The sequence below is a fragment of the Truncatella angustata genome (genome assembly GCF_020726525.1).
Source record: "Truncatella angustata strain MPI-SDFR-AT-0073 chromosome Unknown BKA67scaffold_1, whole genome shotgun sequence".
In the NCBI taxonomy this organism is placed as follows: Eukaryota; Fungi; Ascomycota; class Sordariomycetes; order Amphisphaeriales; family Sporocadaceae; genus Truncatella; species Truncatella angustata.
Window position 1 is genome coordinate 1,173,356 of NW_025763381.1, and position 22,776 is coordinate 1,196,131.

At 49.6% G+C, this 22,776-nt stretch overlaps 8 protein-coding genes across 8 annotated transcripts; 4 read left to right on the forward strand and 4 right to left on the reverse strand.

Annotated features, from left to right (window-relative positions):
* Nucleotides 1-31: 31 nt before the first annotated feature.
* Nucleotides 32-1,109, reverse strand: BKA67DRAFT_543939 (uncharacterized protein). The gene has a single exon (XM_046101226.1). It carries the CDS (start codon nucleotides 724-726, stop codon nucleotides 427-429), a length of 300 nt encoding a protein of 99 aa, XP_045963374.1. The 5' UTR covers nucleotides 727-1,109; the 3' UTR covers nucleotides 32-426.
* Nucleotides 1,110-2,180: 1,071 nt separating this feature from the next.
* BKA67DRAFT_8799 (fatty acid synthase subunit alpha) lies at nucleotides 2,181-8,081 on the forward strand. The gene is made up of 2 exons (XM_046109515.1): nucleotides 2,181-2,896; nucleotides 2,956-8,081. The coding sequence occupies exons 1-2, from the start codon at nucleotides 2,374-2,376 to the stop codon at nucleotides 7,968-7,970; spliced, it is 5,538 nt and encodes a 1,845-aa protein (XP_045963375.1). The 5' UTR covers nucleotides 2,181-2,373; the 3' UTR covers nucleotides 7,971-8,081.
* Nucleotides 8,082-8,601: 520 nt separating this feature from the next.
* BKA67DRAFT_543944 (uncharacterized protein) lies at nucleotides 8,602-9,084 on the forward strand. Its single transcript, XM_046101227.1, has one exon. The coding sequence runs from the start codon at nucleotides 8,770-8,772 to the stop codon at nucleotides 8,974-8,976; it is 207 nt and encodes a 68-aa protein (XP_045963376.1). The 5' UTR covers nucleotides 8,602-8,769; the 3' UTR covers nucleotides 8,977-9,084.
* Nucleotides 9,085-10,527: 1,443 nt separating this feature from the next.
* On the reverse strand, nucleotides 10,528-12,403 carry BKA67DRAFT_8816 (phosphotransferase). Its single transcript, XM_046109516.1, has one exon. The coding sequence runs from the start codon at nucleotides 12,111-12,113 to the stop codon at nucleotides 10,629-10,631; it is 1,485 nt and encodes a 494-aa protein (XP_045963377.1). The 5' UTR covers nucleotides 12,114-12,403; the 3' UTR covers nucleotides 10,528-10,628.
* Nucleotides 12,404-14,937: 2,534 nt separating this feature from the next.
* Nucleotides 14,938-16,815, forward strand: BKA67DRAFT_8830 (uncharacterized protein). Its single transcript, XM_046109517.1, has 2 exons — nucleotides 14,938-16,067; nucleotides 16,145-16,815. Exons 1-2 carry the CDS (start codon nucleotides 15,400-15,402, stop codon nucleotides 16,707-16,709), a joined length of 1,233 nt encoding a protein of 410 aa, XP_045963378.1. The 5' UTR covers nucleotides 14,938-15,399; the 3' UTR covers nucleotides 16,710-16,815.
* A 106-nt stretch (nucleotides 16,816-16,921) lies between these two features.
* BKA67DRAFT_529415 (uncharacterized protein) lies at nucleotides 16,922-18,853 on the reverse strand (the record flags this gene model as incomplete). Its single annotated transcript, XM_046099066.1, has 1 exon — nucleotides 16,922-18,853. One exon carries the CDS (start codon nucleotides 18,851-18,853, stop codon nucleotides 16,922-16,924), a length of 1,932 nt encoding a protein of 643 aa, XP_045963379.1.
* An 88-nt stretch (nucleotides 18,854-18,941) lies between these two features.
* Nucleotides 18,942-19,834, reverse strand: BKA67DRAFT_8834 (uncharacterized protein). Its single transcript, XM_046109520.1, has one exon. It carries the CDS (start codon nucleotides 19,646-19,648, stop codon nucleotides 19,031-19,033), a length of 618 nt encoding a protein of 205 aa, XP_045963380.1. The 5' UTR covers nucleotides 19,649-19,834; the 3' UTR covers nucleotides 18,942-19,030.
* An 884-nt stretch (nucleotides 19,835-20,718) lies between these two features.
* On the forward strand, nucleotides 20,719-21,399 carry BKA67DRAFT_652493 (uncharacterized protein; the record flags this gene model as incomplete). Its single annotated transcript, XM_046106177.1, has 2 exons — nucleotides 20,719-20,898; nucleotides 20,977-21,399. The coding sequence occupies 2 exons, from the start codon at nucleotides 20,719-20,721 to the stop codon at nucleotides 21,397-21,399; spliced, it is 603 nt and encodes a 200-aa protein (XP_045963381.1).
* Nucleotides 21,400-22,776: the final 1,377 nt, after the last annotated feature.

Here is a 22,776-nt window from a genome sequence, read left to right on the forward strand (position 1 = left end):
AAATAGGTTCTGCATACAATCTCGCAATATATCGGGTTTTGACGGGGAGGGGAAGAATGGGAAATAGGGACGAAGTAAAAAGCGAGCAATACCAATTGTCCCGGCAAATCGATTGGCTCTCACAATCACGGCTACCTGCACCCACTTTAGACTTTGATTGCAGTACAGTAGACCCTTCAGCTTGTGCGTGTCTGTTTGAGTTGGTAGTGGACAGTCTTCAGCAAAACAGGTGCATCTATGTGAAGGCATCGCAACACCTATGTCTCCCACGTCACTCGTCGTTGTGCTAGACTGAGGTAGATGGACATAATGGCCACTGTGATATCTGATCTAGCGTTCAGGGCCACTCGAGTTATGGACCTTACGTGATGCTGGGTTCTTTTTGATGGTATACTCAAGGTTATGCATCCAGGAGTCTCTGGTAATTCAGGCACCGGAAGCATCGGAAGACGGGGGGTGCTCATCTAACATCTTGATAGGCACCGAAGCATTTGTGTAAGACCTCTCTACTGAGGTAGTCTGCTGAGAACTCATCGAACCCGGAGTAGCGACTTTTGCGTAGATGTGTGTTTCAAGGCAGATATCGCTATCGTGATCCTTAGGGCGTGCATACATGTAGTCATCACCTTGACATTTGAGTCCAAGTCTAATACAATGATCCCGAGACACATACTTGGGGCCTATCTGACGGGCTGCGATACGGCAATCACACACACACATCAACATGTCCTCTCAGTATGATGTACCAACTGGCCCAGCCCATGCATCACAATATGCTGCAGCTCATGTTTCTGCACACGGCATGCACGGATTTCTTGGCGTCTTCACCTAACTATGTAGTCGAAAGCAGCTGTTTTCTTCTCAAGAGAGTCAAAGACGCATATCAGATGAACCGTCGGACTGACTTTCTGCTAAAAAAGAATTGAGTTTCAAACCTGATGGCTAACATCCCATACAACCCATCATGACTGATCTCACTGACCTGGCAGTTCGAAAGATAGCCATTTGCTCGCTCAAATTAATATATCCGATGAAAGTACCTGTACTTGCATCCCGCGGCGGGGGAACGGAAGTGAAGTGGATTGGTCAGGGGCCAACCCAGGATTGGGGGTATGCAAGAGAGAAAAAGTTTCGGAAATACCTACGTACATACATTTCTAAGAATGTCATGTTGACTTTGGGCAAACTGCAGAGGCATGACGCCATTGGCTTTGCATCATGATAACAAAGTGATGTAGATACAGCAGCCATGGATTACCAGTGGCCGATATACTGGAAGCCAGGAGACGCCCCCCCTCTCCTCTGCAGCAGGGAACCCTCATTTTGGCTTCATGTTTTTTTCTTCTCTGTCGCCAACATAGCAGTGCGCGAGCAGCTTCTCAACCGGCATGAACGCGGCGGCATGTGTAGGCTGGACTACGTCGAGGTAAAGAACACGCGTGAAGAGATTGTGTGGGGAAAGGGTCCTCGAGCATGCCATTCCTCAAGCAGATTAGGCCGTTGGATATGGTTGAGGAGGTGGCAGCAGGCCGGTAAATTTGGAGCACCCGTAGTGGGGCAGCAGCCAATAAGAAACTGATGGGACCAGTAGGCTGTCAGCAAGGCCAGCAGGGCAAGGAGGGCAGGCCTGGGCAGTGGGCAGGGTGGGCCCAGAAAAAGCTGGATCAACCGGGATGGTCTCAGTGTTACTTGGTGTTCCATGCAGTACAAAGCTCCCTGAGCCAAGCACCTGCAGGGGAGTGGGTGCGAGACAACCACCGAGAGCAACGACTGTGTCACCCTCCGGCCAGCCAAATTTTGCTGGTTCAACATTTGGGAATTGAATTATTCCATAGGTAGCTCAGCTGCATTGCATCCCCCCCAGACCTACACGAAGGGTGTATTGTATCTTCAGGCCAATCAACCCTACCTCGCCGTCTTCTCTTCACATACTGTAGTCAGTCTATTCAACGGCGGTGCTTTGATTCGGGAAGGTGAACTGCTGTCTGTACTGTAAGATACAAGAGAATTCCTGTCGTCTTGTTCTCCAGACTCTTCCCTCCTTAGCTCAAAGTAATTCCCATCCGTCCCTCTTCCCATACTCCCCCCATACTACTATTCTCACCTACTCCATGCTGGTTCGACCTTGCCAATCGACACCAGACTAATAAAAGTTCGCCCTCATAGACCATCTATCTACCCACCTCTTCACCATTGGCATTCACCGGAACGAGCTGCTTCAGCTTCTGCCGCATCCTCTCGAGTTTCCTTTTCAATAGAGATACCCGGTGGATTCATTCACATAGAGAGCTTTGATTAGCTCTTCCTACGGCACCCGAATCTTCTACTCTACCTCCCGCATCTCGCCATCACGACCGCGACTTTTTGCCCAACATGCGTCCCGAAGTCGAGCAAGAGCTTGCACACACACTCCTCGTGGAGCTTCTTGCATATCAGTTCGCCTCTCCCGTGAGATGGATTGAGACGCAAGATGTTTTCCTCGGTGAGAAGACAGCCGAGCGAATCGTCGAAATCGGTCCTGCGGATACACTAGGGGTCATGGCAAAGCGAACGTTGGCATCCAAGTACGAGGCATACGACGCTGCCAAATCCGTTCAAAGACAAATTCTCTGCTACAACAAGGACGCAAAGGAGATCTACTACGATGTTGATCCTGTTGAGGACGAGCCGGAGCCCGCAGCCGCAACCGCTGAGAGCTCCAGCTCTGCACCAGCGGCCGCTGCTGCTTCGGCCGCTGCCCCTGCTGCTGCCCCAGCTCCCGGTGCAGGTCCAGCTGCAGCCGTTCCAGATGCCCCTGTGGCCGCTTCGGACATTGTGAGAGCTCTCATTGCTCAGAAGCTGAAGAAACCTTTCTCGGAGATTCCTCTCAGCAAAGCCATCAAGGACTTGGTTGGTGGTGAGTTGCCTTGTATTTGCAGTTTGCGTTTCGAGCTCAGGTAGCTAACTATCGTCCAGGCAAATCCACTCTGCAGAACGAAATCTTGGGTGATTTAGGAAAGGAGTTCGGTTCCACACCAGAAAAGCCTGAGGACATACCCCTAGACGAGCTCGGTTCTGTTATGCAGGCTACCTTCAATGGTCAGCTCGGAAAGCAGTCACAGTCGCTCATTGCCCGTTTGGTATCCTCGAAAATGCCCGGTGGCTTCAATATCACATCAGCTCGCAAGTACCTGGAGACTAGGTGGGGTCTTGGCGCTGGCAGGCAAGACGGCGCCCTGCTACTTGCTATCACAATGGAGCCGCCGGCCCGTTTGGGTTCTGAGAACGACGCAAAGGCTTTCCTAGACGACGTGGCTCAAAAATATGCCAGCAACGCCGGAATCAGCTTGTCTACAGCCGCTGCTGCAGGTCCCGCTGCAGGTGGCGGCGGTGGCATGATGATGGATCCTGCTGCCATTGACGCCCTCACAAAGGACCAGCGTGTTCTCTTCAAGCAGCAACTTGAGCTTTTGGCGAGATATCTCAAGATTGACCTGCGCTCAGGCGAGAAGGCCGCTCAAACTACACAAGAATCTGAAAAGGTGCTGCAGGCTCAACTGGATCTTTGGGCTGCTGAGCATGGTGATTTCTACGCGTCTGGCATTGAGCCTGTCTTCAGCCCCCTGAAAGCTCGTACATACGATTCGTCGTGGAACTGGGCGCGCCAGGATGCTCTCAGCATGTACTACGATGTCATTTTCGGTAGACTTCAGGTCGTCGACCGTGAAATTGTCAGTCAATGTATCCGCATTATGACAAAGTCAAATCCGCTCCTTTTGGAGTTCATGCAGTACCATATCGACAACTGCCCGACCGAGCGTGGCGAGACCTACAAGCTTGCCAAGCAGCTTGGTGAGCAGTTGATTGAGAACTGCAAGGAGGTCATGAATGTTGCACCTGTATACAAGGATGTCAACGTTCCTACTGGTCCTCACACTACTGTCGACAACCAGGGCAATATCAAGTACGAAGAAGTCCCACGACAGAGCTGCCGCAAGCTTGAGCATTACGTCAAGCAGATGGCTGAGGGTGGTAAGATTACTGAGTACGGCAACCGTACAAAGGTCAACAACGATCTTGCACGCCTGGTAAAGCTGATCAAGGCTCAACACAATATGGCTAGACCTACACAAGTTGAGCTCAAGAAGATTTCTGACAATGTCCTTCAGTCTTTGGCCATGAATGAGAGCTCCATCTTGCCAAAGGAGAACGGAAAGGCAGGCCTTGTGAAGAAGACTGGTCTTAAGGCATCTAGTCAGCCCAAGCAGGGCAAGACTGAGTCCATGCCTTTCCTGCATCTGAAGAGCTTTGATGAACTCACCGGCTGGGCTTACGACAAGAAGCTCTCCACCGTCTACCTTGACTGCTTGGAAATAGCTGCCAGGGATGGAATCAGCTATGAAGGCAAGTATGTTCTCATGACTGGTGCTGGTGCTGGTTCCATTGGTGCCGAGGTTTTGCAGGGTCTGATCAGTGGTGGCGCCAAGGTTATCGTTACCACTAGCCGCTTCTCCCGCGAGGTTACGGAGTACTACCAGGCTATGTATGCCAAATATGGTGCTCGCGGCTCTCAACTCGTTGTCGTTCCTTTCAATCAAGGTAGCAAGCAAGATGTCGAGGCACTCGTTGACTACATCTATGACCCCAAGAAAGGCTTGGGCTGGGATCTTGACTACATCGTCCCATTTGCTGCCATCTCTGAGCAAGGCCGCCAAATCGATGGCATTGACTCCAAGTCTGAGCTCGCTCACCGTATCATGTTGACCAACCTTCTCCGTCTCCTCGGAGGCGTCAAGAGCCAGAAGTCCGAGCGCGGCTTCGAGACTCGCCCTGCCCAGGTCGTCCTGCCGTTGTCGCCTAATCATGGTACTTTTGGCAGCGATGGTCTGTACTCAGAGTCCAAGCTTGGTCTCGAGACTCTCTTCAACAGATGGCGATCTGAGGACTGGGGCAGCTACCTTACCATTTGCGGTGCTGTCATTGGCTGGACCCGTGGCACTGGCCTCATGTCTGGCAACAACGTTGTCGCCGAGAGCGTTGAGCAGGAAGGTGCCCGCACCTTCTCGCAGCAAGAGATGGCTTTCAACTTGCTCGGTCTCATGTCACCTGATATTGTCGATCTCTGCCAGAGCCAGCCTGTCTTTGCTGATCTCAATGGTGGTCTCCAATTCATCAAGAAACTGAACAAGTTAATGTCTAAGGAGCGTGCAAACATCACTGGAAGCAGTGAAATCCGCCGTGCGGTTACCAAGGAGACTGCCATCGAGAACAAGATTGTCAACGGCGAGGAGAGCGAGGCTCTCTACAAGAGGAAGGTGGTCGAGCCCCGTGCAAACATCAAGTTTGATTTCCCAACACTGCCAGACTGGAAGTCCGAGGTTGAGCCACTCAACGAAAACCTCAAGGGCATGGTCGATCTTGACAAGGTTGTCGTTATCACTGGCTTCGCCGAGGTTGGTCCCTGGGGTAACTCTAGAACTCGTTGGGAGATGGAAGCGAATGGGGAGTTTTCGCTGGAAGGTTGTGTTGAAATGGCCTGGATCATGGGTCTTATCAAGAATCACAACGGCCCTATCAAGGGTCAGCCTTACTCTGGATGGGTCGATGCCAAGTCCGGCGAGCCCGTCGATGACAAGGACATCAAGACCAAGTACGAAAAGCAGATCTTGGAGCACTCGGGTATCCGTTTGATCGAGCCCGAGCTCTTCGATGGGTATGACCCCAACAACAAGGAGCTCCTTCACGAAGTCGTCATCGAGGAGGATCTCGAGCCTTTCGAGGCTTCCAAGGAGACTGCTGAAGAGTTCAGACGCCAGCATGGTGTCAAGGCCGAGATTTTCGAGATTCCCGAGAGCGGCGAGTACACCGTGCGCATGAAGAAGGGTGCGTCCCTTTGGATCCCCAAGGCTTTGAGATTTGACCGCCTTGTTGCCGGACAAATTCCTACCGGCTGGGATGCCAAGAAGTACGGTGTGCCTGAAGACATCATTTCCCAGGTCGACCCTGTCACCCTTTTCGTGCTTGTCTCAGTTGCTGAAGCCCTGCTCTCTTCAGGTATCACTGATCCTTATGAGTTCTACAAGTATGTCCACGTTTCTGAGGTCGGCAACTGCATCGGTTCTGGTATGGGTGGAGCTGGTGCTCTACGTGGTATGCACCGTGACCGTTTCTTGGACAAGCCGGTCCAAAACGACATTCTTCAGGAATCCTTCATCAACACTATGGCTGCTTGGGTGAACATGTTGCTGCTGTCTTCCTCTGGTCCCATCAAGACTCCTGTCGGTGCTTGTGCCACTGCTGTTGAGTCGGTCGATATCGGATATGAAACTATCATGGAGGGTAAGGCCCGTGTCTGCCTTGTCGGCGGTTTCGATGACTTCGGCGAGGAAGGTTCGTACGAGTTCGCCAATATGAAGGCCACCAGCAATGCTGTTGATGAGTTTGCCCATGGCCGCACGCCCCAAGAGATGTCGCGTCCTACTACTACCACCCGTAACGGCTTCATGGAGTCGCAGGGTTCCGGTGTCCAGATCATTATGACTGCCAAGCTTGCTCTTGACATGGGTGTGCCCATCCACGGTATTCTTGCTCTTACCACAACCGCTAGCGACAAGATCGGACGATCAGTCCCGGCCCCTGGCCAAGGTGTCCTCACGACTGCTCGCGAGACTCGTGGCAAGTTCCCTTCACCTCTGCTGGATATCAAGTACCGTCGTCGCCAGATCGAGCTTCGCAAAAAGCAAATTCGCAACTGGAAGGAGTCTGAGCTTGAATATCTGCACGAAGAGATCGCTGCAATCAAGTCGCAGAGTGATGACTTCAACGAGAACGAGTACACTGCCGACCGTGTGGCTCACGTTGAGAAGGAGGCTATTCGTCAGGAAAAGGAAGCTCTTCGCAGCTTCGGTAACAACTTTTGGAAGCAGGATACCAGCATTGCTCCCCTACGTGGCGCACTTGCTACTTGGGGTCTTACTATTGATGATCTTGGTGTTGCTTCATTCCACGGTACTTCCACCAAAGCTAACGACAAGAATGAATCTTCTGTCATCTGCCAGCAACTACGCCACCTCGGCCGCACCAAGGGTAACGCCGTTCTTGGTATTTTCCAGAAGTACCTCACTGGTCACCCTAAGGGTGCTGCTGGTGCCTGGATGCTGAACGGTTGTTTGCAGGTCCTCAACACTGGCTTGGTGCCTGGTAACCGCAACGCTGACAATATCGACACCGTCATGGAACAGTTCGATATGATTGTCTATCCTAGTCGAAGCATCCAGACTGATGGCGTGAAGGCCTTTTCCGTCACCTCGTTCGGTTTCGGTCAAAAGGGTGCTCAAGCCATTGGTATCCACCCCAAGTACCTGTATGCCACTCTCGACGAAGATACCTTCAAGGCATACGCCAGCAAGGTTGCCGCTCGTCAAAAGAAGTCTTACCGGTACTTCCACAATGGTCTGATCAACAACGCCTTGTTCCAGGCCAAGGCAAGCGCCCCATACAGCGATGAGCAGCTCAGCTCTGTCCTGCTCAACCCCGAGGCTCGCGTCACTGAGGACAAGAAGACTGCTGGTCTCACCTACCCTGCCGATTTTGCCAAGCGCGCCGCCGCTGTTCAAGCACCGAAGGCTAACAGCACTAAATCGTCTATTGAGGCCCTTGCTCGAAGTTTGGAATCAAGTAAGAACAAGGTTGGTGTTGATGTTGAAGACATCTCAGCCATCAACATTGAGAACGATACCTTTGTCGAGCGCAACTATACCGAGAAAGAGATTGCGTACTGCCGCAAGATGCCTAGTCCCCAAAGCTCCTTTGCCGGCCGCTGGAGTGCCAAAGAAGCCGTTTTCAAGAGCCTTGGAGTGAAGAGCCTAGGTGGAGGTGCAGCCTTGAAGGACATTGAAGTCCTTTCTGATGAAAATGGTGCGCCCATTGTCAGTGTGAGTTTTCGTCATTTTGCATTATTTTGCCCTCAACCGCCACTAACAAGACTTTAGCTATACGGTGCTGCTGCCGATGCCGCCAAGAAGGCGGGTGTCAAGGAGATCAGTGTGTCCATCTCACACTCCGAGTTGCAAGCGATTGCCATCGCCGTGTCCTCATTCTAAAGTCGCCATGATGTAATGTTTTGCTGTATATAGTATTGGGTCAAGAAATGAACGATTGTGATATGGACAAAGGGTTCACTTCTGGTGTTATGCATTTATAACAGATCTTGTCAAATAGAATGGCGGGAGGGGTACAATACATCTGGACGGGAAACCCAGTCAACGAAATTAAGTTTTTGCCAACAGCACTGGACCATTCGCATCTCATAATATAAAGTCAACATTTTGAAGCCCTTTGCCACTGTTCGAATAACAGAACAAGTTATAGGCCTGGTGTAATAAGTAGACAACACCTTGCGTCCCTTGAGAGAAAGCGCCACGGAAAATCTCGACCGTTTTGTTCTGACATGTGAAAAGACCCGCATGAGCCACCCGCGGCTTCTATCAACGTTTCTAGTCTAGCGGAGAATCTATCACCGCTATGCAGTTCTCCGCAATGGCTCGGGCTACTAGGGGAATATATCCTCTGCTAATGTTTTACGGTAGAAGACAATCTCTCAACTAGCATCGCTGCTTGCCTCACGGTCAAACCACTCTTCTTCCGGCTCTATCCAAACACCAGGTTTAACAAGATGAACTGGATAATCGGCTATATGACTTGAGTCCAATCCAAAGACTGTACTTTCATTTGGAGTATACGCCCTAGCGATCCTTTGACCAGAGCTTCTTGTTGCGTTTGCGAGACGCAATGCCGTTGGCTCTTTATCGACTGGCCATAGAAACCATCGCATCAAGACATCCTATGTTACGCGCGCGCTTTATTAAGAATCCAAACCATAACTATTGGCAGCAATACATCTCGGACGATATCCACGGCTTTTTCTACCTTTATCATGCGAAAGGCCTGGAAGCCACGGAGAAACTAAAGGCCAATGTCATCATCAAATGCCGCTAACGTCTAAACATCGAGAAGGGCCCCTTGTTCACATGTGCTATTTTGATGACGGACCTGGTAAACAAAGTCTCTTCATAGCTATCCACCACATAGTCGCCGATCTTTTCTCGTGACGAATACTGTTTCAGGAATTAGAGGAACTCTTAACCTCTGGAAGCGTGTCAGCGCCACCTTCAATAAGCTTCCTAGCATGGTGCACGATCTAGGCGGATTATATAGCAAAGCTGCTTCTCTAAAAAGCTGACAACCAAAGAACTTATGCCCAACAGCCTCCTTACTCATACAGGGGGTTAGAAAAGAACGACATCATTAGCAACAGGACATATACCAAAGGATTTGCCCTTGATAAAGCGACCACCGACACCTTATCAGGTTCATTTAATACCCCTTTCAAAACACGCCTTTTGAGGTGCTTGTAGCAGCATTGGCTTACTCCTTCGGCTTGTTTTTCTTGAACAGACCCAACTCGCGAAGAAGTCCAGAATGGAATTCCCACTTCCCGGGGTACAATCTGCCAGAGGATCCAGGGCAGCTTGTGAAAATCGCTCTTGAGAAACCAGATAATGTGCAACCAATTAGTGAAACTTAGTTGAAAACAGCTGTGCAATGGACTATCTCGCTATTTTTTTAATAGCAACAAGTAACTCATACAAAACGTATTATCCGATGTATGGGTTAGCTGCGACCACCAATCCATCATAAGTAGGCTCTGCTGGAATGGTAATGCGGCAATGAGTGTATGTATATAGACTTCCGAATTATCTCAAAGCCTTCTAACAAGCATCGTATAGCCTCGTACAGCATATCACTAGTCGAGCCAATTACTTCCAACCGTGATTGGACCTGCTTAGCCCATGCGATAAAGCCGATACGTCGGGATCAGCTATATTTAGTCCAAAATAAACTGAATGTCAATCACTAGATTAGCAGCTGTGATCCGTTAAAGCACTCGAGTCTGGGTTGATTGCATTGTCCTACTCAAGAGTAACAAACCCGGATCTCTGTGCTGTGTATCAAGGAGTCTAAGATGAACTGCCGAGCTCGCCCGTATCTCATACGACGGCGGCTTTGTTAACCCTGAACGACGATTCGAGGTATGGGGGAAGAAGCTTAATGAAGCTGTGCTGTGTATACTAAGGTGATCTCGATCTGCACGCGCTCGAATGGGTCAACAAATCGCGTACGGAAATATCGGTTGGCTGGGTTTTTGGTTGTGAAGTCCGCGGGTGATCGCAAGAAGTTCTCAAAATTAAAACACATAAGTCTCAACTTAGCGAATCCCTAGCGTCCATGTTAACGGTTCAATCTAAGCAGCAGGTGTGAGGAAGTCTACTAATTATAAACAAAGCCTAAAATGACGACGAAAACAGCAAACCTTGACATTTCTAACACGGAGCATACGCTCGACCCTGGATGACTGAACAATTACTTCTGAATCTTGGGCACCCTATATCTTACCTTGGAGCTCTAAGCATTTGCTATCTTTCGGTAATCTACTCTCCCGACTATACACCACCTTGATTGTTCTTTAATCATGAGTGGAACAAGCAGCAAGTAATCTGAATCTATAGCATCCTACTTCTAATAGTGGTTACTACAATGCCAATATGCAGAACCCGCTTCATCTTAAACTTGTACGGATGAGAGCTTGATTAATCAAATAAAAAGGAAGATAGACGCTCATTTGCATCCGTGGCATCCCATTCCACTAAAATGCGTTCCTTCGATTCCTCCATCTTTATTTGTACAAGCGGCTCCATCGCCGCACGTTCCTCTTTACTTAGAAGATGTACCCTCGTCTTCCATAGTTCCTCCATCGGAATATCTCCTTCTCGTTCACCAAAGAACTTTTCGTCCAGATATTTCCAATAGATGGTATCAAACGCCCAGCTTCTTCTGGCGGCATAATTAAGCCAGAAACGGCCTGTCTCCCAGCTTTCTCGCATGTACGCTGAGAGAAGCAAGGAACCAGGACTCGCCTCTTTTTCTACCTCTTTCATTGCCGAAAGCCAAGTCTTCAACCGTATTACGTAGACACTTGTCCAATCCTCGATACCATCATCCCACATCTCAGGAACGTCAAGTAGGAGCCACCAGGGTGAGTCTATGACAAATTGAGTTGGCCCAACATAAGCAAACTCCCAATCGATAGCCCCAAGAACCTGGTCATTATCATCAACAAGAACATTGACTGGCCTGAAATCGTCACACCAGAGGCGGAAAGAGCCGAGACCGTCCGGCGCTGGCAGCGTTGCACGGGTGTGCCTAGAACGGGCGGACCAGTCATCTTCAATAAACCCAAAACTCGATAGCCGGCCTTGTTTAGCCAACCTACGGAAAAGTTGGCGAGCAACGTACTTGGTCCTACAGTCGTCTTCCGAGGACACCATGTCATTATGCTGGAAAAGAAGTGTTGCCATTTGCATTTCGGCCAAGACCACGTACCACTCATCAGCGGTTTGGTATGTGGTCCCTTCGGGTGGAAAGACTGATTTGGGGATGTTCGAAAGTTGAACCATATTGCTCATGTTAAGAGTGATAGGTCGTCCCTTTACACCGTAGGTTCCTGGGCCTATCTCAACGAGAGCTCCAATGCGCGGGAAAACAGGTTGTGCGAGCTCTAGCACACACCGTGCCATCTTTCCGTACAGGCTCTTAAGCTTGTCTTCGGAGATTTCGGAATGCAAAACTGGTGTATCGTTAGGGTCGCGGGGAGCTTCCAGAGCCTGGCCCATGGCTCGTCGGGAACCGATGTCTTGGATAATCATAAATGGTCCGATATCCGAATCAATACCATGGTAAAAGATTTTTGGAACCGGGAGTTGAGTATATTGGCTGATGTATGCTGCCGTCGCGGCTTCTCCGAGTGTTTTCTCTTCGGGAAACACGGCCGAGTCAGGGCAGGGTAAGCGAACGAGAACATCAGTGGAGGAACTTATAATTCGAATGGGATACAGCACATTGAAGCCGCCAACGATTAAGGGGGTGACCAAGGTTGCGGGCTCTGCGAATATCCTCTTGGCAAAAGATTCAATTTTGCGACATGTGGAAGACAAGCGGACTTGCTTTATCGCCTCTTCGAAACGCTCATCACTCCGATCCCATGCTAGATTGTCGGAATCCTGACGAGCTGTCATTCTGCATGATATACGCTAAGTAATGCTCTTGTCGATGAGACAGAAATATAGAGGTGAGGGGAACGTCGAGGGTCTCAACGTGAAGGACGCGGTAACGCGTGAGAAAGCGACGAGCCGAGATTTATAGTCCTGAGTGTTGACACTGTCTTGGACTGGCTGGGTTACGTGCTTTGGCGTCGGCCTCTTCTTAATTTGGATTAACTGTGATTCCGAGAAGAATCGCGCGGCAAAGTTGCCCCCATGCTGTGGCGGCAGCTCTGGCGGCGGTTGTCCTGGCAAGTTCAACCTGGCCCCATTTAGGATCAAATTTGGAGCCAACACGTTTTAGCTTTGGCAAGTCTGCGCCGGCTACACAGTATAAGGCATGTCCTATGGGGCTAACCCAATCCAATCAGAAGTGGCAACTACTGCGGACAGAATAGGACGGATGAAAAGGGTACCCATGACAAGAAGGAATGTGGGCATTCCACTGATGGCTCGACCAGAAATAACTCGCAAAGCATACGAAAAGTCCGTAACAAAGCGTGACCCTTTTTCTTATTTGCAAAGGTTAGGTAGAGAACAGCGGGAGTGTTCATTTAGTGGAGATTCTTCCAGAAGCTCTTGCTCTAACAACGCTCGCTAGAGATTGCTGCCTTCTTTGTCATAGCGCAACCAGCAACCTACCTCTTAGGTTAGGCGACGTTGATAATCCAAAGTGCATATGACTTTCACTTAGTACGCAAAAGGCTTTGGTCAATTGTATTACAAGCGCTAAGTGGTCTAACTTACTATTGTGGTGTGAAACTAGTTTCCTGCACCAACTCCCATTAATCAAGATGCAAAGATCTCAATGAAAGTGAAGCGAATGGTATTTTGTTCCAACATGACCATCTTGGTCTAACGGATTAAGTTCCTTTTTGGGACTAACACCACGGGAGCGAGGAACGAGGAGCGCAAGATCCAACCGATTCTTAACTTGGTTACCAACTTGTCCAGGACATAGATATAGCCCGCGACTAAGAGAGAAGTATATAAATACAGTAGGTGAATATTATTAACCATCATTAGATACGATCAAACTATCGACCAGAACACAGAACTAAAAAGAAGACTCTCAATCTAAGCTCTTTATTAAAGCTAGCTATCACGCATTTTGGCTAATCTGCCAGTATCCACCTCGACTAAGAAAGCCTTCAAACTAAATACTCAAGCTTCTTGTTAAAAAAGGGTATTTTTCGAGCATAAGCCTGCAGTAGCTCAGCTAACGTAAATTCGGATGTAAAGACTCTTCTGCTATGTCTTCCAGTGGAGACAGCGAAGGGACGTACCAGGATGACATCGAAGACATGATGATAGCAGCTGGCCAGACCAGCAAGGACAGACGCAAGAAGGCTAAGGAGGAGAAGGACAAGAAGATTGAAGGCAATAAGCAGGAGGCGTCGAAGCAAGTCATGTTTAATGCCGGACAGAGCAGTCAGGACAGGCGAAAGGGCAAGAAAGAGTAACCATGACTCCCGTATTAGTAGCGTCCCTATTAACATTACTACTTTGCACAAACATAGCCAACTAGAAGAGTTATTAGTCAATTCTATCCGATTGTCTTTTTCTCGCACCTGGTATATGACGCACTTGAAGAAACCTCTTTCAAATGTCTAGTTTCGGGTAGCTCATCAGGATTCTGTTCAGTTCCGCTTTGTAGCCGTGTGAATGATAGAAACACACCAACCTTAGAGCTCTAGGCACTAGCACTTGCACGGTTGGTTACCTGACGGATACCGAAGCAGTCGGCAATCTTAATGCACATTCGATGATCCTGCTGGACGCCCTCGCCAAGTTGCGCGCGAATAATATCGAGGCTGAGCACGCCGCGGCGAATACCTAACTACATTCTCTGCCCTTTTAGATTCGCTTGTCCCGGTCCTAGGCAAGACATACGCTACGCCGTATCTTCACAATATGTCGCCAGTCTTACATGTGCTGGGTGTAACCAGGACGACATTCGACCGAGATAGCCGCGAATAGCGCCGGGTCCAGTTCACTTCTTGGACAATATTACGTCTGAGAACTAGGCGTTCTACTAATATTAAATAATATAAGCTTCTTGTTAGAATATACTATTCGCGGTCTCGTACGACGGTTGACTACGTAGTATAGGTAGTCACCGGCGTGCTGGCAGTAAGCCACCACAGCCACGATGTGGCTGTCGGCAGCCAGCAGCCGTGCGGGTGAACCCCTATCTATAGACCACGTACGAGGGGAAGAATCCCTTCTTCTCCTTCGTACGATAGCGCTGAATAGATCTATTTGTCGCCCAAACTGTACGGAAAGAATTGAATGGAGAAGCCATTCCACACTTCTACTATAAAGCAAAGTCTGCATCACGAAGCATATGTCGCCTATTCTGCTAGACTAGTGTAACGATGACAGCCCATCTTCGTTTCATATTATACACCACTATGGCTTAGGATACTGAGTAAAGCTTTGGTGCGGCCTGTCAAGATTCGCGTCGACCACTCAACTGTTATATGTAACAAGTCGCTAGGCCTTCGTTGCCGTACATAGGCTGGCGCAGGACGTTCTGCGGCACATTATCCGGAGATCCTGGCCGCCAAGACTTGCAGCTTACCAGAAAGCAAGGCCCGCGCATGCAGGCTGCAGTGCCAATGCCTTGGCAATTGTTTGTTTCAAGCACATAAATAAGCTTATAATCCCACAATCCACTAGAAATGCAGGCACATACTTCGGGTGCTTTTGCGTCGAGCAGTCCACAACCATAATCATGGCTGGCACTGGAGATGTAGTATCGACGGTCTTCACGCCGGACCCGACCTGCGTGGCGGCATCGAATCTCTGGCTTTCGACTGCAGCAGTAGGCACATTTCGTATTTACATTCCTACCTTTCTCAGCATGTATATCGAGCGTGCACTGCCCGCCTCCCGACCATAATGAAGAACTCAATACTGACTCCAAATGCTGTAGTGCAACAGAAACCCTTATCAAGGGGAGCCAGACGCGACGTGCACTTATGCATTCCACGGAGAAACAAGCCAGCCATACCGCTCGGCTGACAACTGTTTTGCGACTTTGTCGTACAGTCAGGGAACCGCCGAATATACGGCTTGCCCGGAGAGCTATACTTCTGCTGCCGCCTGGAAATCATATGCATATGGGGGCCCTTTCTCTTACACTCGGGAAGACACTTATTGCTGCCCTACGTATGTCCGGTGATAACGTCGGGCCCAGGTCTCTTCTGAACTCGATACAACGACTGACACCAATTGATACAGTGCATATTCATATAAGATGGACTGGTTGCCCTTCAGTACTGATTTCCACGGCACTACTGCCTGGGTCACGGCAAATACCCACCACCCATATTGTAAGGCGACGTCAGTCGAGGTCCTCAGATCTCAAGTAATCACCGTGACCCTGGCGCGGGAACCCGAGGTCGTGACGACGACGACCCAGCTGGCCGATGACGCGACCCTCTTCGCCGAGGCGGCCATGTTCAGGGCGACCGTTTACTCGGAGCTTGGCGGTTCATCGACCTGCTGGGGCAAGAGTTGCCCCTACACTTGGACGCCCACGTACACCTACCCAAGTACTATCACGCCCACCCCCACCCTGCACTACACCCCGCCAGCGTCATGTGTGGACCCGGACAACCTGTGGGTGGTCACGACGAGCTGCTACCTCACTGCGCCGACTCAGATCTTCCGGGGCGGAGGCAATCAAACCCCGGACTGGCTGGCTTGCACCCCAACCATGGTCGGGGCTCCAGGCTGGTATCTCAGAGCACCATGTAGCATGCCGCTCAGCACCGTCCAGGAGGCCGACACACTGTACTACTCTGGCTGCCCGTCTGGCTATACTGCCATCAGCACTGGTTCTAGCCAGGGCTGGTACGACACCTCTCGATACAACAGCGGGTGGTACGACATCACTGCCCACAACAGCTTTTGTTGCCCAACGTGAGAGTCCCCCTTCCCAGCTCCCAAACCTCACCTGCACTTTGATCAGCGAGACTAACGTGCCGGAACCTGAAAAGCGCATATTCGTTCACGACAGGCCCTACCAACGAAGGTCAGAGCACAACAACCGTGCACGACGGCATGACGTATGGGCTTTTCGTTTATCCGCTGCCCAGATGCTACGCGACCTCTGTGGATGCCCTGTCGGGTAAGGAGGTGCCCATGCATACGACGTCGGACACCATGGCGTGGGACAAGCGGCAGGAGGGAGACGCCTGGCCGACCACGGTGTCGTGGGACTACGCGCGTGGGACGGTGTGGGCGCAGGCGCAATATGCGGGTTATACTGTCCTCATGGGAACGCATACCTGTTACGAGTCCTGCTCGACTTGGTTGGACTACTATTATCCCGATCGGACAGGCGGCGCGACCCCCGCTACGGCAACCACTGTCCAGCCAAGTAGCACCTCCACAAGTGATGCTTCGAGCGAAGGCCCAGCTGACAGCACAACAACATCATCCGGAGCAAATGGAACATCGCCGACTCAAATCGAAACATCAGGGGCAGTCGTGGGCATGGAAACTCGGCTATATCACATTGCTGGCTTCTTGTTCTTTATCCTTGTCTTTTTAAATTCATGATGTAATCACTACGGAGTTGCCTGAGCCCTGCCGTTGTTGTCGTATACCACGCAGAGGAAACATGCCTATCCGTCACGGAGTCTATATTCCCGATTCGGTACCGCCTTATCTGCCACTGTTATTTCCAGCAAAATTGCATGATTTTCCATATTCGTTCACTAACGATTTGTAGCGAGGTTGTGAGCAAGTTATTCATAATTTGCACTTTGACATCATTCCCAGGAGGAATCCAGTACTGAGCCAACTCGTCGAAGAACTCTTTGTCCACCAAGTACCTGGCCGAATTTGGCGATTCTGTCCTCTAGAGACATGTTAATAAATCTAGCCAGTCCGCGGCTACCAAAATCGTCTCTGGGGACACCTCGTGGTTCTTTCAACGAAGATAAGATGACTTGTGCTGCGAACACATTCATGCCTGCCCGGCGCAGCATCATTTCCCATGTAGACTCGGACTCGATGATTAAGCTGTCCACCTCTCTCGCCTCATATGAGTACTTGGTAATGAAGTAAGCCAGCCATCGTGACAAAATCTCTTCGCCGCCTCCGATGTAATAGACCTGCGTATCTGTGTCCAAGCCAGAAACAAAGCCAGAGAAGTCCGCGAAGGCGGCGTGCTCTGATTGGGTCAACTCGCGTACTGATTCATCTACTCGATTTGCTTCGGAAACGAGGATAATCATACGTTCGTATCGTAGAGAGACCTGTTCAATCTTCGCCCTGGAGGCCACCTTACGTTTATGGCCAGGCAAAGGGCGCTGTATAGCTTTGATCAGGGAGGTGATGATGATACCTGTGGATGGCGATACAATAACATCTGCCTCAGCTGCTAATGATGAGATAACAGGCGATCTCAAGATAGACTTTCGATCCCAAGTCATAGCGTTCCATCGGTCAAAGTCTCTCTCAACAATCTTCAAGTGTGGCAATAGTTTCATTGTCCACGATGTGACACCGTGTGGCATTGATATGGCCGCAAATATATTTGCTGGTACCCCTTCTTCTTTAAGTGATGGACACGGGGCATATCTGAAGTTCCGTCCTCGAGTACCCGATGTTGTGACCTGTTGATGCTTTTCATGGTCGGGTATATCGAAACTGTCCTCCTTTGAATGAGTAATCTCTTGCCGACTAGGTTTTTCGAAAAACGAGCTCGAATCAAGTTTTCTTTTCTTGTAGTTGTGAAAAGTCACAAAATTTGCGAGCAGAGTCGAAGAAGTTGAAGCATCGTTCGGTCGAACGAGTATGTGTTTGGATGAATCAAGATCTGAGCCAGCCTTTGCTGGCACAATTAGATCAACTGGAGATGGAAAAGTATCTGTAGAGGCAGAATTATTTGCTTGTTGCTTTCTCTTCCTGATGAGTGCTGAAAAGGACTCGCGTTGATTGCTAGAATGTGGTTGATGAGACTTTTCTGTCGCGTGAACTACTTCGCCCGCGTCGAGAATATCTTCGTCTTCCAAATTCATGAGAATGGCCAAATCTGGTCGCTTCCAGACAAAATCCGAGCTTGTCAGAATCCCACGGTGGTCTGTGAGCTCAATAGATGAGTGGGTGTCCGTGGCATCAATTGTCTCGGCAAGGGAAATTCTTCCGAGCTTGGAAGGAAATGGAATCCATTGCAATTGCATGTAAGCCTTCTGGTCTCCGGGGTAGGTCGTTACCATTGGCCCGGGGTGGTTTACTATGGCCCATTCCAAGAGTTTCTTCGAATCTGAGTCGTTACCCATCCACTCAGGTTCAGATATGGTAAAGTCCATCACCGGTACCATAAGTCGTTTGATAGTATCGGCTGGTTCAAGTTGTTCCCGGTCAACAATTCGGGCTGTAATCGCAGAAGCTTCTTGTAGAACACCTCTTAGTTCGTCGCTGAATGGGTCGCTCAAATCTTTCTGGAATTCCGAGTGCAAGCGCGAGTGGTTGTAGCTGGCTTCTAGGTCGGCTAGGGCTTGTTCTAGGTCGATGATTCCGGTTGTCGGATCTTCTGTAAAGCCCAAAGACACAAGCGGTTCCTCTAGTTTGAGCGATTTGACCTTGCGTGGAGATGTCACGTCCGGAGGCTTGTCATTGAGTGGCGATAGTCGTGGCGTCGTAGGCTGGGGTGAGTATGACTGGTCCGCCATGACAGCCTTCTGAGCCGTTTCCATGTCTGCATCTAGCAGACTGCTTGGATCCGATGATATCGGAACTTGAGATACATCGGGATCAGGTATGAAATAGTCAGGCTGAGCTGCAATTGGACTAAGTGGCGGCGTGATCTCTTCTACTCTTCCCAGTCTAGTGGCAGCAACCTCTGAAAGTAACGAAGCGGTGTCAGCATCTTGCTAAGTGTCCTGCACAGCACGTTTTAAGTATTCAATGCCGTCTTTATAGATTGCCGTCCTTTCTCGCCGCAAAAGGTTTTCTACTTCGTCATGGTAAATATGAGCACTCTGGGGAAAGCCTAAAGCTTCATCCTGTGATACATCCAACGGCTCGAAGGGTGGCAGATCTGCTTGAATGTTAATAGCCGTTCTGGTGTTGATCTCTTGCTGTAGATTGATTGAGTCTACTTCGGCGTCACTTCGTAAGAGCGGCAGCTCCAGCTTTCTGGCACAAGGCGACTCGTTCAGTTCAGTTAATGTTGCGTCAGTGACAGTCCTTATATCGTCCCTATGTTTGACATGTGTCAACAGTTCAACCGAGGCTTTTGGAATGGAAGGTCTTTCATGCAGGGAAAGTGGACAAGATAATTGAAATGGCCGAAGAGATCCGTCGTCATGGAGCGAGCCAGAATGGTCGCAAACAAGTGACAACGATGAAATGAGATACAAAGGATCAATTATGCAATCGATAGTCAGGCCATTGTCGCGAGCGTATTGGTCGACAGGCTTCTCATGGTGTCCATGTCCAGGGGTCTCGTTCAACGGAGATGTGGTCATCACATCAGTTGATACATCCATATAATAGCCATGAAAATGATTGCTATGTATCAGGAATCGTCGAGGGTCTGGAAATACACTTTATAAAGCTAATCTAAAAAGTTCCCAATTTGTTCTAGACTGAGGAACTCACTGGACTGCTTTGGAAAGGAACACAGTCGAAGAATGTCTTTTTGAGGCTCTGGAAGGAAGAAACGACCATGGGTGCCTTGAAATTGATTGATGTACGTGCATTGACCGCTTTGCCGGCACAGCACAGCACAGCACAGTACAGCACAGCACAGTACAGCACAGCACAGCACAGTACAGCACAGCACAGTACAGCACAGCACAGTACAGCACAGCAACTTGACAACAGCATCACGACCCACTTTCCCATCGCAATTCTTACCCCAGGTGCCATCATCTACAGACTGCAACCTTACTACATGCATACCTTTGACGTATCCACGCCCTGACTCTGTTCACTTGAAATGCAAAACACGACCTTAGCGCCTTAGTAAACGGGTGCACCCTAAGTAATATCACTTTTGCGCTACATACCGCCTATAGGCACGGCCAATAAAACAGTTTCTGAGGGACAGGGGGCTATTCAGCTCTACCGTCTTTGCAGCAGTCATATGGATCAATCGACGAATCAGAGTCGTTGTCAGTTGCAGATCTCTGAACCTTAGTTCGACTTGCCTGCCAGCACGTTGCTCGCGGCACAGAAGCTAGTCCACGAAAGGCGTCTTTCGGGAAACCCAGCAATGAAAAGCAGATATCGCATCTTGAGCTGAAATACGCCAAGAGTACCTGTCGTGCAGTAGTTGGGAGGCGCAATACATACGGTCAGCTATTCTTATTTCCCTGCGCGCGCTACAGGAGATTTGACCAAATTTGGTGGCTGTTGTGGCATTCCTCAGATAGCGCATCCTGCGTCTGGTGCAGCCATTTACGTTAAGTGAGTGAAAGCTATATTAAAGTACCCCGGATCCCACCCACGCGAGAATCACTCCACTGCATCTTTGCTTTACTCTCAGACTTATCTATCTACCTCCTGTCTATTTTTGAGTTCATAATTTACATATACTCTGATTTTGCTCGTCAGTATGGGTGCTCGAGGTCTCATGGCAGCGGGAGTGCCCCCTCAACCGAGATGGCTCTTGATCATTAAAGGCGTTATCATTCTCTTGTCTATTATTGTGCTAGCGCTCTCAGCGTACTCCTTGTCGCTGTATTCTGGCTACTATTATTACTCGGGTGGTGCTCCAGGCTATCTAATTTTCTTGGTATGTTCCATGCGTAGCTTGTGTCAAAGGCCCCTGTGCTTGATTTTGAGTCTGCGTTATGCTGACTTATTGGAATAGGCAGTCAAGACCTGGATTATCTATGGCGCCAGTATCGCAATTGAACTCAAAGCGCCTCAATACTACTACCGCATAGTCTTCTTGATCGCATACTCACTCAGCGCAATCTTCTGGCTGTCTGGCTGGGCCTGGGCAGCATCCTGGGCAGCCGCTCTTCTGGACTACGCATATTACTCCAACAGCTTCGGCGGAGCCATGGCTGGCAATGCTGCGATTGGCGCAATTATCTGGATCTTGGTCGTTGTCAACCTAGTGTTCTTCATTCTCGCTTCTTGCCGGGACAACACCACGGCCAACGTCGAGCTTGGCCATACTCAGAAGCACAGCCATCCGCAGGGCCCTGCAGCTCCTGTACAACAGGAGTCATATACTGGCCAGCCGCAACCCGGATATCCTCAACAACAATCCCATAATCAGCCATAATGTCGGAGGAACGCATACCGCTTGATTGATTGAAATATATTAACTTACTGTGTTGCTCAAAAAGCTGGCGGTTGGTCTAGATTAATGTTGGGCGGACATAGGAAGACAGGCAAAGCAGCAGCAATGTCGGAACAGTAAGCAGATGGCGAGCATGCTACCAAGTTTTCTACGCTTACTACAGACATAATTCTGCAATATATTTTGTTATAATCGCATTTCTTCAGTAAAGAATCGATGTAATCTTCCAGTAATTGTAAATAATGTTTTCCAAGACGGAAACAGCAATGGAATTGCCATGTATATGCTTGTCCTGTCAGACTGTCTGCGTAGTAAAAGATTCCCCTAAATTTGATGTACTGCGCAGCGTCTTCATACTCATGGTTCAGTCCTATAGTTGACGCAAGAGAGCAAAGAGTAAACATACCGTGTAACCAATGCCAGTTTGCACCTGCCAAACCCCCTTTTCTTCGGACAAACTCTTTGAACCTTAATCATGACGAACAAGGGTACCTAGTTCATCAATAGTTGAGCCCTTCTTTCTTCGTCTGTCTTTTCGTGCCGCACACTGCAATTTGAAAATGAAAAAGAAGACAAGAGATTCGGTGCAGAGCAAGCCGATTAGCTCACATATGTTCGGTCCTTGAATCTCGGCAAATTGTTAGGTGTACGCCTCCGTTCCTTCTAAAGTATCGCCAAGTCGTCTCTGAGCGATGCCAACTCTTATATGAAACCCAGCTTCCTAGAGCGATACGAGGTTCTGTAACAGATACCACGATCGCTCTCAGCGGGCTTGCCAAGAAGACGAACTTGTTCCATGGGTATATATCGTGCAGGTGAGCTTTGGCAAGATAGATTTGTCGGATGGTGACTCAGGAATCCACGTGATCAGAGCTCGCTGGGTCTAGACTAAACACCACAGACCAATCTCGTGATTGCAGCGTCTGTCCGGAGACGTGCTCGAACAGTGGAAGGTGGCATCGTAGCTCCCAGGAAGTCAGATTCGGGTGAAAAATGGCTTGGTAAATGTGTCGATGTCCATACGCTTGCAAGGTAGGCACGGGCTGGGCCAGAGTCCCTTGGTAGTTTGCAAGCTATTCCTCGGGTCTACCTGAGTGTGCACAGAGACCACGGTGGGTTCCTGCCAACTGTTGGCTTGAAGATGGGATCCCGGAGCCAATCTTTATAACGCGCGGCCAGAGCTCCGGCTCCGAGACAGCTCTCATCCGATCTCGACGGCTCTTTGGCGGGGGACTCGTGATCTCGTGACAGGCCACTGGCACATTCACTCAGCAGAGCTGGGGAGGCCAGAAGCAAAGGGTGGCCAATGCGTGGCAGTGAATCATCCACTCAAAATACCTATAAATCGCCTCTCGATAC